Genomic DNA, 12,766 nt, shown 5'->3' with positions numbered 1-12,766 from the left:
CTCTTCTTCCAGGACATGGAATGTCAGAATTTAGTTCATGCAGTCATAAAGGATAGAGCATCATCAAAATAATGAAACCTGTACGTTTCCCTTATACAGTATACTCCCGTTCATCCAAAATCCCATTACCCGAACCTCTGCATTATCCGAATCTCTTTCTTGTCCCCCATGTATCTCATGCTGGGAGACAAGAAAGGGATTTGAATAATGTGGAGGTTTGTATAATAGAGTAGATACTCCTGGTCAGGACCTCAAGGAGGAGGAAGACAAGCCCCTGGCTGTGGGGGAGGTCACTCTGCTGCTTAATGGATCCTGTAGCAGTGCAGGGAGGCCTGTTCAGCCCTGCTGTCATGAAAGTGAGTGAACAGGGCCATGGCAGTGGAGCTGCAGAAGCCTCCCTGCACTGCTGCAGGCGCAAGGAAGACTGCAGTCATCTGGCAGAGCAGAGTCCTGGCTGTGGGGTCTGTGCTTTGTCCTGCACCTTGCACCTGCAGGAATCAGGTTTCACTGGCAGGGAACCCTCTGCAGCCCCACTGTGAAGAGAGTAAGTGGGGAAGAGCAGATTTCCCCTTCCTCTTCCCGGCCAGGACTGTAAGGAAGATGAGAAGGTTGAGTCCCTGACTGCAAGGGAGGCCACCTTGCTGCTGAATGGCTCCTGTTCCCTCCATTATCTGAACTCCCAGTTATCTGAATAAAATCCATGTACCCATTGCTTTTCGGGTAATCGGGAGCTTATTGGATACCAATCTCAAAGAGATGCAGTCAGCTTACAGATAACATTTGTCTGAAAGTTTTGTACGGACAATAGTTACAAGTAACACCTAATATTACTATAATTAAAAAGTTAACCAAAAATCATTTTTCAGTTTGTTTACTCTGTGTTTGACAGCAATCTGCATAGTTCATTCTCTCCTCCATATTGTCTGTCTTTGTGCTGAAAAGACTCTTAAAAACATCAACCAAGAAAAAGGAAAAAATATATCAATTTTTTGTTTAAGGAATTTTTTTTTAAAAGTCAAGACATGCTGTTTAAAGAGGCTTTACCTAACATAGGTTTTTTAGTACAAGTTGACAGTCCCTTTAATTTGAAATATAAAAAAAATGCTTCTGCTCCTATATTTTTTTAGTGTCTCAGAGATGTTCCTCCTCTCCCACCCCACCTCCTCAAATGCACCTTTGAACCTCTCTCTTCCCCCAAAAGATGCCTTACGTTAATGTGTCATTCTGTGTTTGAAAATAGACTGAATTCCAAAATACTTTAATTTGCCATTTGTATAATCAATGAACATCACAAGTTTGGCATCTCTGCAGCTGTTTGACACTGTTGTCTCTTTATCTCTAGGAATAAAAAGTGGCTAAATATTGTCACACAGTTTCTCAGCCCAAGAAAGAATAATTTTTCTGAATATTAAACAAAGTACCCTCAGTAGTTATGCATGGACAAATATGAGCAAACTGTTTTATTTTTTTCAAGTGTGTTTGAGTTACACATCTGAAAAGGGTCCACAGAGCATACCAGTAATACAGTTCTACTATTTGAAAAGATGGTGTGCGAGTTAATTTAATTAAAATGAACTGTGCTGACTTCTGTTCTATTAGGAGCTTGAATCTATTGAAGTCCCAGGGGATTAAAATATGGAGGTGAAAAAATCAAGTAAAAGCTGAAAGTCTGCACTGCTGCTGTCTGTGTTGGCAAAATGGTATGAGATCAGAATAAAACCAATGGATACTGCCAGGAAGTGGTGGGACAGTGGGCCCACAGTTAGGCAAAGGCAAGGGCAGTAATGACAGCAGAAAGTAAAACTGCCTGCTAACACAGAAACGGAAGAGCAGTTATTCCTCCCACTGCTTACATTTGTGTGCTCACACACACTGCTGCTTTGCAAATTTAACTCTGGAACACTGGATTTTAGACCTTAATGTACATATGAAATGTTATATCAATGCATGAGTTTTTCTCTCTTTGCAGATCAAGCGTTATCTCATACAGCTCTTGAGTTCTAGCTCCATAATTCTTGCACATGCACATTGTGCAATGCATCATAGTTGGACTGTTAAAAGATATGGGGGCACTTATATGATTATGAATTCTTTAAGTTAATTCTTGCTTGAAATTTTTGATGGTTTATAATTAGGGCTGTCAAATGATTTTAAAAAATTGCGCGATTAATCGCACTGTTAAACAATAATAGAATACCGTTTAAATATTTTCGGATGTTTTCTACATTTTCAAATATATTGATTTCAGTTACTACACAGAATACAAAGTGTACAGTGCTCACTTTATATTTATTTTTGATTACAAATATTTGCACTGTAAAAACCAAAAGAAATAGTATGTTTCAATTCACCTAATACAAGTACCGTAGTGCAATCTCTCTGTCATGAAAGTTGAACTTACAAATGTAGAATTATGTACAAAAATAACTGCACGCAAAACTAAAACAATATAAAACTTTAGAACCTACAAGTTCACTCAGTCCTACTTCAACCAAACAAGTTTGGTTACAATTTGCAGGAGATAATGCTGCCCACGTCTTGTTTACAATGTCACCTGAAAACAAGAACAGGTGTTTGCATGGCACTGTTGTAGCTGGCATTGCAAGATATTTACGTGCCAGATGCGCTAAAGATTCATATGTCCCTTCATACTTCAACCACCATTCCAGAAGACATGCGTCCATGCTGATGATAGGTTCTGTTCCAAAACAGCGGACCGACGCATGTTCATTTTCATCATCTGAGTCAGATGCCACCAGCAGAAGGTCGATTTTCTTTTTTGGTGGTTCGGGTTCTGTAGTTTCCACATCAGAGTGTTGATCTTTTAAGACTTCTGAAAGCATGCTCCACACCTCATCCCTCTCAGATTTTGGAAGGCACTTCAGATTCTTAAACCTTGGGTCAAGTGCTGTATCTATCCTTAGAAATCTCACATTGGTACCTTCTTTGCATTTTGTCAAATCTGTAGTGAAAATGTTCTTAAAACAAACGTGCTGGGTCATCATTAGAGAATGCTATAACGTGAAATACAGCAGAATGTGGGTAAAACAGAACAGGAGACGTACAATTCTCCCCCAAGGAGTTCAGTCACAAATTTAATTAATACGTTATTTTTTTAACAAGCATCATCAGCATGGAAGCATGTCCTCTGGAATGGTGGCCGAAGCATGAAGGGGCATATGAATCTTTAGCGCATCTGACACGTAAATATCTTGCAACGCTGGTTACAACAGTGCCATGCGAACACCTGTTCTCGGTTTCAGATGACATTGTAAACAAGACGTGGGCAGCATTATCTCCTGCAAATTGTAACCAAACTTGTTTGTCTGAGAGATTGGCTGAAGTAGGACTGAGTGGACTTGTAGGTTGTAAAGTTTTACATTGTTTTATTTTTGTACATAATTCTACATTTGTAAGTTCAACTTTCATGACAGAGAGATTGCACTACAGTACTTGTATTAGGTGAATTGAAATGAATGTTTAACATTGGCACATAAATACCTTGCAATGCTGGCTACAAAAGTGCCATGCGAATGCCTGTTCTCTCTTTCAGGTGACATTGTAAATAAGAAGTAGTCAGCAGTATCTCCTGTAAATGTAAACAAACTGGTTTGTCTTAGCAATTGGCTGAACAAGAAATAGGACTGAGTGGGCTTGTAGGCTCTAAAGCAGGAATGGGCAAACTTTTTGGCCTGAGGGCCACATCGGGGTTCTGAAACTGTATGGAGGGCCAGGTAGGGAAGGCTGTGCCTCCCTAAACAACCTGGCCCCCACCCCCTATCCGCTCCCTTCCACTTCCCACCCCCTGACTGCCCCCCTCAGAACCCTCGACCCATCCACACACACCCCCTCCTTGTCCCCTGACCACCCCCACCCCCCCGGAACCCCACCCCTTATCCAACACCCCCCGTCCCCTGACTGCCCTGACCTCTATCCACACCCCCAACCCCACCTGCTGACAGGCCCCCTGGGACTCCCACGCCTATCCAACTGCTCCCTGACCTCTTACCATGCTGCTCAGAGCACCAGGACTGGCAGCCGCGCTGCCCAGCTGGAGCCAGCCACACCGCTGCGCAGTCTAGAGCACCGGGGCAGGCTGGCGGCACTCGCAGCTGCGCTGCCCGGCAGGAGCTTGCAGCCAAGCTACCCAGAGTGCTGGCGGCATGGCGAGCTGAGGTTGCGAGGGAGGGGGGACAGCAGGGGAGGGGCCCGGGGGCTAGACTCCCTGGCCGGGAGCTCAAGCACCGTGCAGGACGGTCCCGCGGGCTGCAGTTTGCCCACCTCTGCTCTAAAGTTTTACTTCGTTTAATTTTTTGAGTGCAGTTATGTAACAAAAAAAAATTCTAATGTGTAATTATGCTTTCAGGATAAAGAGATTGCACTACAGTACTTGTATGAGGTGAATTGAAAAATACTATTTCTTTTGTTTATCATTTTACAGTGCAAATATTTGTAATAAAAAATAATATAAAGTAAGCACTACACTGTGTATTCTCTGTTTTGTAATAAAAATCAATATATTTGAAAATGTAGATAAACATCCAAAAATATTTAATAAATTTCAATTGGTATTCTATTAACAGTGCGATTAATCGCGATTAATTTTTTTAATCACAGTTAATTTTTTTGAGTTAATCGCGTGAGTTAACTGCAATTAATCGACAGCCCTATTTATAATTATTGTGAACATAGTCAGGATTAGTGATTGGATTAATAAAAACAACATCCTATGACCCAGTGTCATAATTTGGTTACGTTATATTCAAGAGTTTCTTCCTGAGGAAGTATAACTGTAGCAATGATTATGTATATTCCTGTCAGTCTGGCTCATAAAGCTGCAGAGGTAAGGACTCTAATCACTCATGTTCTGTTTGGCCTTTCTAGAAGGATGCCTTGCAGTGGTCTCGGAACCTATCTGTGGCAGAGGGAGAGGAGCTGGATGATGCAGAAAGCTGTGGGTCCAATGAAGCCAGCACTGTGAGTGGTGATAATGATGGTAAGTGTCAAATAATATTAATATTAGACCAGGGTTCTCAAACTTCATTGCACCGCGACCCCGTTCTGACAACAAAAATTACTACCTGACCTCAGGAGGGGGGACCAAAGCCTGAGCCCACTCGAGCCCCACTGCCCTGTGGGGGGCAGGGGCAAAGCCAAAGCCTGAGCCCCACCGGCCCCGGCAGGGAGCCAAAGCCCAAAGGCTTCAGCCCCAGGCTTTGGGGCTTGGGCTTCACCTTCAGCCCAGGGTGGTGGGCCTTGGGCTTCAGCCACAGGTCCCAGCAAGTCTAATGCCAGCACTGGCAACCCCATTAAAACAGGCTCGCGACCCACTTTGGGGTCCCGACCTACAGTTTGAGAACCGCTGTATTAGACTATAAGCATCTTCCTCAGGGTCTGATCATGTGTTATTTTCTTCCAGTGTCTCTTGATGAAACCTCTTCTAATGCGTCCTGTTCCACTGAATCTCAGAGTAAGAGTCTCTCCACTTCCAGAGAAAGCTGCAGAGCAACCTCACAGGTAGGGGTGAGTGTGGGGTTAATGTCAAGGGGCAAAGCCAGGAGTGTTTATTCTTGAGGAGAGATCTCAGAGCCACATGAAGGCTGGGTGGTAGGGAGAGGGATTAGACACACATCAAGGTCGTCTCCTCAAGCAGGGGCAGAATTATAGAGCCACCTCATGGAGTTGAAATGAGTGTGAGTGAAAGCTGCAGCAAAGGTAGATCTATTATATAAGGCCTTGATTCCAGGGTGGGTGGGTACGTGGCGGTGGTGCAGGATTCTCTGCTGTTAAAGATAAATTTAATCAGTGAGTGACACTTGAATACTTGGCTGGTAGTTCATTTGTGGCCAGGTGGAGCTATGTGTCTGAATTCAGCTAGGAAGAGGTGCAGTTTAGGTGACCTACATGTACTTTAGCACCCTAAATAGTTTGTATCTTGTTTTTCTCTGGAACACAGACAAGCAAACAAAAGAAAAAGACTGGTGTGATGTTGCCCCGAGTTGTCCTGACTCCACTGAAAGTAAATGGGGCACATATGGAGTCAGCCTCAGGTGAGCATTTGTTGCACCTTGACTGTTTTCAGCCAGTTGCATGGCGTGGCCCTTCAGCACTGGTTCTATACAGCTATCCCCATAAGCTCTTCCTAGGCCAGGGCAGGAGAGAGATTTATTTAGTGCTCACTAAACATACAAGTGATTCTAATTAATTTGTGCAATGCTGCCTTATTGGATAAAATTTGTATTATCAGTCACCCACTCAGAACTGTCAGTGATGGAGCAATGACCTAATTTTGTCTGTCTAAAAATGGGTCTGTTGTAAGCAGATTGTTGTCATGTGCTAAGACCTCTCCTCCAGTGGAGCTTCTGCTACTCGTCCATGAATCTGTGACAAATGGCTTTGCCTTTAGGTTTCACAGGAAGGCATGCTGATGGAGAGAGCAGCAGCACTTCCAGCAGCAGCCGCTCCTCTTTGGCCCTGTGTAGTGCCACGATGCGCAGTAGGACAGAAATCACCAGGGATACTCCACAGCTGCTGAGAGGTATCCGGAAGCCAGCTGCTGGTACGTGCTTCTGAATAAAGTTGTAAGAACTGGCCATAAAAACTGAAGCAACTATCAGGTGTGTCCAAGTCTGTCCCCTTCTTATGGAAGAACTCCAAGACTTTTATCCTTCTGAGTGTCTCTTCCAATGTTAAGGCTCCTCACTATCAAACAACTTCTCCTCACCCTCAGTGAGGAGGCAGGGAACTCCTAGATGCTATTTGCTTAATCTGAAATGGAGCATCCGGAGCCTTGATGGTGTGTTCGTGAGAGCATGCGTACGCAATGTGGAGTTCCAGAGACGTACTTTCCAAGTCTTTGGGAACAAATGGTTTTTATAAAAACCATTGTGATTGAAGCTTAGTTTTTATCATCAGTTATCTTGTGCATGTTCCGCTATGCTGCACGTTTTTATCCATGTAATAATTCATAAGACACATTGGATTCAGTGACGTGATGCATCCAGAAATAGTACAAGTCCCTCACCTCTATAAATGGTCTAGCCAGGTGAACTGGAGAGTGATCCTTTTGGAAACTCCTTAGTCCCATCCTTTGACTCTATCACAAAGATACAGGAGTAGAGAAACATTGCCTCTTTAATGCCATTGGCCCCATGAGCACAGAAGGTGCTGGCTGGGATCACTAGCCTCCTATATATTAGTCCAAAAGTGCTCTGACTGCAGGAACCCTGGAAAGGATGGTTCTGAAACATACAAGAGGATTGTGTTTGTATGCTGTGATGAAGGTATTCAGGGAACTAGTCTCTGAGGCCACAGTGGGGTAGTGCCTTAAAAAGCAGCTCATTTGTGGTGTTTGAAATCAAGTTATCTAAGAAGGGCACTCTTTTATGTCAAAACAATAGCCATCTGCTTTCTCTATTAAATATGCTACCTAGTAATGTAGTAAAATATGAATTACTTGTTTAAAGGTGTTTGAGAGATCCTTCCTTTGTACTGGAGTGCCACAGCCTGGTCTCTTGTAATTTGCTCATTTGCAGCAGCAGGTTCGTTTATGAAATGTTGTCATAAATAGTTTTTGATTTTATTTTTTATTTGGTTTTCTGAAAACTACAGGGCAAATGAAGCGAAACAGAGGTGAGGATATAGATTTTGAGACACCTGGTTCCATTCTCGTCAACACAAATCTCCGGGCACTGATAAACTCCAGAACCTTCAATGTACTCCCCCAACACTTCCAACAGCAGCTCCTCTTCCTCTTGCCAGAAGTTGACAGACAGGTACAGGCACACAACAATCACTGTGCATCTTGTGGCTTGTTATGTTGTATCACCCCTGTTCCCAAGGAGCTGATGCATGTGCTTTCCAACTATTATACTTTTGTCCTCCATAGATGGGGGCAGATGGGCTGATGCGTCTCAGTGGCAGTGCTCTCAATAACGAGTTCTTCACCCATGCTGCTCAGAGCTGGAGAGAGCGACTGGCTGATGGTGGGTAGATTTGCTGTTTTGAATGATTGGGAGAAGCCTGCTGTGTACCTTATTTGGTAGAAGAAAAATAAACTGTGGAGTTTGATTCTGTACCAGCTTTGGAGCCTGTTTGGCTACATTGCCTTTTTTTAAGATTTTACCTTACACTTTTTTTTAGATGCCCAGAGGCCTTAAAAACAAAGTGCCAGCTAGATTTGTGTGGTCTCTCTCGTACTGCCTCTATTGGGTGGAATATGACTCTCAGACCTGTTCAAGTGTGTATGGTCATGTTGCCCTTTAGTGGCTGCAGTGTGCAGAAGCTGTAATCCCTAAGGTAGAGGGAGGACAGATGACAAGGCGGGGAATCTACCTCTAAACTATTTTCAGGTCCTAGCTACCATTAACTTATTTTTTAAATGTTGTTTTGGGGGTTTTTTTGTTTTGGCACTTTCAAGATGTCTTTTTATTTATTTATTTATTTATTTACCTGCTCAACCTTACTGTATTAAGTTGGGCTTCAGTTATTCTAAATTGAAAGAAAAATAAATAATAAAGAAACTTAACTGGGTGCTTTTTTTCTCACATTTTCTCTCTGGTAGTTAATGTATAAACTGAACACTGACCTCCTTATTGTGTGGCACATACAAGTTGCTTATTAATCCCGTGGGTCCTCAGGCTTTTCCAGATAATGGGCTCATGTTACAACAGAGCAAAATGTTGGGACCCTTTCCCCTATCTAGTCATAAAGAAAGGGAGGGTGATCAGGACCTCCCTGGGCTGTTTGTGACTCAGTTGGAAACCCATGCTCTAATCGATGCATCTTTACTATGTTCATCTGTGTGGTATGTAAGCACTTGCCCTTTTTTCCCTTCCTCGCTCCCCCCAATCTTCCCATCACAAATAGTCACAGTAAATGCCCCTAGGAAGGGAGAATGCATATCCATTGGTGGTAATATCCCAGTCCAACTCCCTGTGTACTCTGTGGCAAACTGGACACCAGTTTTGTAGTAAGCTCCCTGGTTTCTGTGATATGGATGTAAATTGTGTGACAGCTTCTGGTAAATTTCAAAATGGAAACTTATTGAGTTAAGTATAAACATGAATAATACATGCAATACAGTATCCCTGCTGCTGTTTTTTATATTTAATGTAATTAACATTGCTTGTACATTTTCAATGTCAGAATTCATCTCTAATATAATGAGTGCGAGAATTTCACACCGCTCACAGCTATTGTTTCACGCTGTCTGAATTCTCTGGGAGAGAGACATCCCTGCATTGGTTATACTCGTTTTACATTTTGAAGGATTTCTGTACAACTCTGAGAGCTAGAAACTTTTTTTTTAAAGGAATGAAAGATTTAGAATTTCTTGCACAAGTACAAGGGAGGATTCTGTGGCTGAGTCTACACTGCACTTCAGGGGACTACAAGGTCACGAATAACTGAGCGCCAAAGCGCTGCGCTGTAATTCCGCCGTGTGGACCATGAGGGCATGAACTAAATGGTTCCTAGTTTGCATTAATGCAGTTCTGTTAGCGAGGACTACATTAATGTGAACTGGGAAATTTTTAGTTCATGTCCTCACTGTCCACAGAGGGGAGTTACAGAATAGACTTTGGTGTGCACTGCTATTCACACCCCTGTTGTCTGAATGGGATAATGTACACGCCCTGTGACAACTTCTGTGGCCCCTGAATCACCAAGTTTTCTTTTGGTTTTTGATGTTACTTAATACAGTTAGATGAGAGTCATTTCTTGCAATATAGTTTCTCTAGGGGTGAAATCCTGACTCCATGGGAGTCAGTGGGAATTTTGCCATTGACTTGAGGCCAGAGTTTCACCATAGGGGTGGGGACACTTGCTGTCAGTTGCATAAGTGTTTGGTCACAGCTGAGTATTGCTCTGGAGAAGACAGAGAGGCCTGCTTTTTTTCCCCCAATAAGTGATTTGGTGCTTTGACCATTAGCAATATTTCAACATGCCAGACTATCCCATCAGGATATCGAGAATTTCAAAGGGTAGAAAATGTCTATATACTGGAAGGATACTCTCTGGCAAGCACAGAATGTGTACTATGCATGCTCTGAGTGCTATGGATAGTAATGAAACTTGCACTTGCTTGTCTCTCTGCAGGTGAATTCACTCATGAGATGCAGGTTAGAATACGCCAGGAAATGGAGAAAGAGAAGAGGGTGGAGCAGTGGAAAGAGAAGTTCTTTGAAGACTACTATGGACAAAAGTAAGGAATGCTACCTCGTTGGTCTTGTTTTATTCAAGTCGGGCGGATGGGGAACTTCCCTTTGGTAGCTAGCTGCTCTCTGAGAAGAAGCAACTCCATAATTATCCACTCCTTTTGGGATGCTAGTTACGGAGTGAATCATTCAGATTATCACTGCAAGGGAATACCTACCTAGGAGAATCCTAGAATCATAGAACTGGAGGGGAGCTCAAGTGGTCATCTAGTCCAGTCCACTACGCTCATGGCAGGACTGAGTATTATCTAGACCACCCCTGACGGGTGCTTGTCTAACCTGCTCTTAAAAATCTCCAATGATGGAGATTCCACAGCCTCCCTAGGCAATTTATTCCAGTGCTTAACTTCCTAACCGTCAGAGTAGCTTTTCCTAATGTCCAACCTAAACTGCCCTTGCTGCAATTTAAGCCCGTTGCTTCTTGTCCTATCCTCAGAGGTTAAGAAGAACAATTTTTCTCCCTCTTCCTTGTAACAACCTGTACTTGAAAACTGTTATCATGTCCCCTCTCAGTCTTCTCTTTTCCAGATTAAACAAACCCAGTTTTTTCAATCTTCCCTTATAGGTCATGTTTTCTAGACCTTGAATCATTTTTGTTGCTCTTCTCTGGACTTTCTCCAAATTGTCCACATCCTTCCTGAAATGTGGTGCCCAGAACTGGACACAATACTACAGCTGAGGACTAATCAGTGCGGAGTAGAGCGGAAGAATTACTTCTCGTGTCTTGCTTATAACATCCCAGAATTTTGTTTGCTTTTTTTGCAACAGTGTTACACTGTTGACTCATATTTAGCTTGTGGTCCACTATAACCCCCAGATCCCTTTCTGCAGTACTCCTTTTTAGGTAGTCATTTCCCATTTTGTATCTGTGCAGCTGGTTGTTCCTTCCTAAGTGGAGTACTTTGCATTTGTCCTTATTGAATTTCATCCTGTTTACTTCAGACCATTTCTCCAGTTTATCTAGATCATTTTGAATTATAATCCTGTTCTCCAAAGCACTTGCAACCCCTTCCAGTTTGGTATTGTCTGCAAACTTTATAAGTGTACTCTCTATGCCAGATTAGTTTTAGATTGTATTCTATTGTAATCTATTACAGATTAGTTTTAGATTGTAAATCCTGACATCATTTAATTGTTCTCCTTATTCCCCATGACAGTTACCAGGAGTAGTGAATACATAATATATTTCTTTGTAGATTGAGTGAGTGAGATGAGTGACTGCTTTGTAATCTGTAATGCACCATGTACTGCTCTGGTAGTACATACTGTAAATAATAAACAATTTACATCCTTCCCAGGAGATGAAATCGGACCTAACAAGCTTGCTCTGGGCTTTAAATAATTCTGTGGTTGCTTTGCAGGTTGGGTTTGACTAGAGAAGAATCACAACAGCAGAATTCAGTACAAGAAGATGCTGAGAACAGGACGGGATTGTCTGTTCAGGGAGAAGCAGCAAAGCCACAGCATGGTCCTTCCACACGTCAGCGAGATGGACACTTCAAGAAACGCTCTCGGCCAGATCTGCGATGCAGAGCAAGGAGGAGCCTGTACAAAATACGTGAGCCCGACCAGTCTGAGACCCCCAAAGAGACTGCGTCTGTGGGACCAGATTCCTCCTTCCATAAAGAGACTAAAGCTGAGGTGGATTTGGGAGGAGATGATCTGGCAGGCTCTTCGTCTGCATCATTGAAGCCAGAAAGTTCAGAATTGCTGTTTTCTCCAGAGGCTTCCAGACTGCACAGTAAAATGGAAGATCTGTCATTTGCAGCTGCATCTGTAAACAGAATTCCTAGTGTGCCCCAAGAAAACTTAGATCGGGAGTCAAAGGACCAGAAAAGGAAATGCTTTGAGGAGGCTGCCTCTACCTCCTTCCCCGAAAAGAAGCCCCGGCTTGAAGATCGTCAGTCCTTTCGTAACACAATTGAAAGTGTTCACCCAGAAAAGCCACAGCCTACTAAAGAGGAACCAAAAGTCCCACCCATCCGGGTAGGAGAGACACTTATACCTGATTATTACTTTAGGGACTTTGTGCCCAGTAGCACCAAAGTAATATGAAAATGTCATGTCATGTCATTTTCTTCAAAGAGGGGAATGGAAGTGTCTTTCATTGATAGCGCTGGCTAAGATCTAATTACTGCAGTATGTTGTCTTGTTTAGACAGCCAGAGAGTAGAATGGAAAATTATTCCAAGGTCTCCTGTACAAGAATGCAGAGTAGCCTCTTTTTTTATACAGCTCATTTGTAGTTTTGTGAGTGCAGAGATGGCTTTTCCTGAAATGGGCTGATTTAATGCAGTCAGGATTTTCAAACCTTCTCATTGTAACCTTGTAGACTCCCCACCTACCTCCATGTGGGATGGAATCCTCTTGTCTCCAGCTTATACTCCCCTGTAGGTGCAATTGCATCTGTGTCCTTTTTGGCAGCAGGAGGCCATCCTACTAATTTCAGTGCAAATGGATTATGCTTGACAGAAATCAAAACTCTCTCTTCTCAAGAGTCCAGATTCAGCTAGTGTTTAAGCCATCAGTTTAATACTTGTCTGGTGGCTA

At 42.9% G+C, this 12,766-nt stretch overlaps 1 protein-coding gene across 2 annotated transcripts in view; it reads left to right on the top strand.

The window, feature by feature from the left end:
* Window positions 1–12,766, top strand: part of ASXL1 (ASXL transcriptional regulator 1) — a 29,858-nt gene that overhangs the window by 11,839 nt on the left and 5,253 nt on the right. The window contains exons 4-11 of one of the 2 annotated variants that reach the window (XM_074969584.1): window positions 4,885–4,996; window positions 5,420–5,523; window positions 5,957–6,050; window positions 6,407–6,559; window positions 7,612–7,775; window positions 7,889–7,985; window positions 10,099–10,204; window positions 11,579–12,203. In XM_074969584.1, the coding sequence (XP_074825685.1) occupies window positions 4,885–4,996; window positions 5,420–5,523; window positions 5,957–6,050; window positions 6,407–6,559; window positions 7,612–7,775; window positions 7,889–7,985; window positions 10,099–10,204; window positions 11,579–12,203 (1,455 nt within the window). The remainder of the gene's footprint in view (window positions 1–4,884; window positions 4,997–5,419; window positions 5,524–5,956; window positions 6,051–6,406; window positions 6,560–7,611; window positions 7,776–7,888; window positions 7,986–10,098; window positions 10,205–11,578; window positions 12,204–12,766) is intronic. The other variant, XM_074969585.1, reaches the window with a different exon arrangement.

This window comes from Natator depressus, chromosome 13, assembly GCF_965152275.1.
Source record: "Natator depressus isolate rNatDep1 chromosome 13, rNatDep2.hap1, whole genome shotgun sequence".
In the NCBI taxonomy this organism is placed as follows: domain Eukaryota; kingdom Metazoa; phylum Chordata; order Testudines; family Cheloniidae; genus Natator; species Natator depressus.
This window is presented reverse-complemented; position numbering and strand designations above follow the sequence as displayed.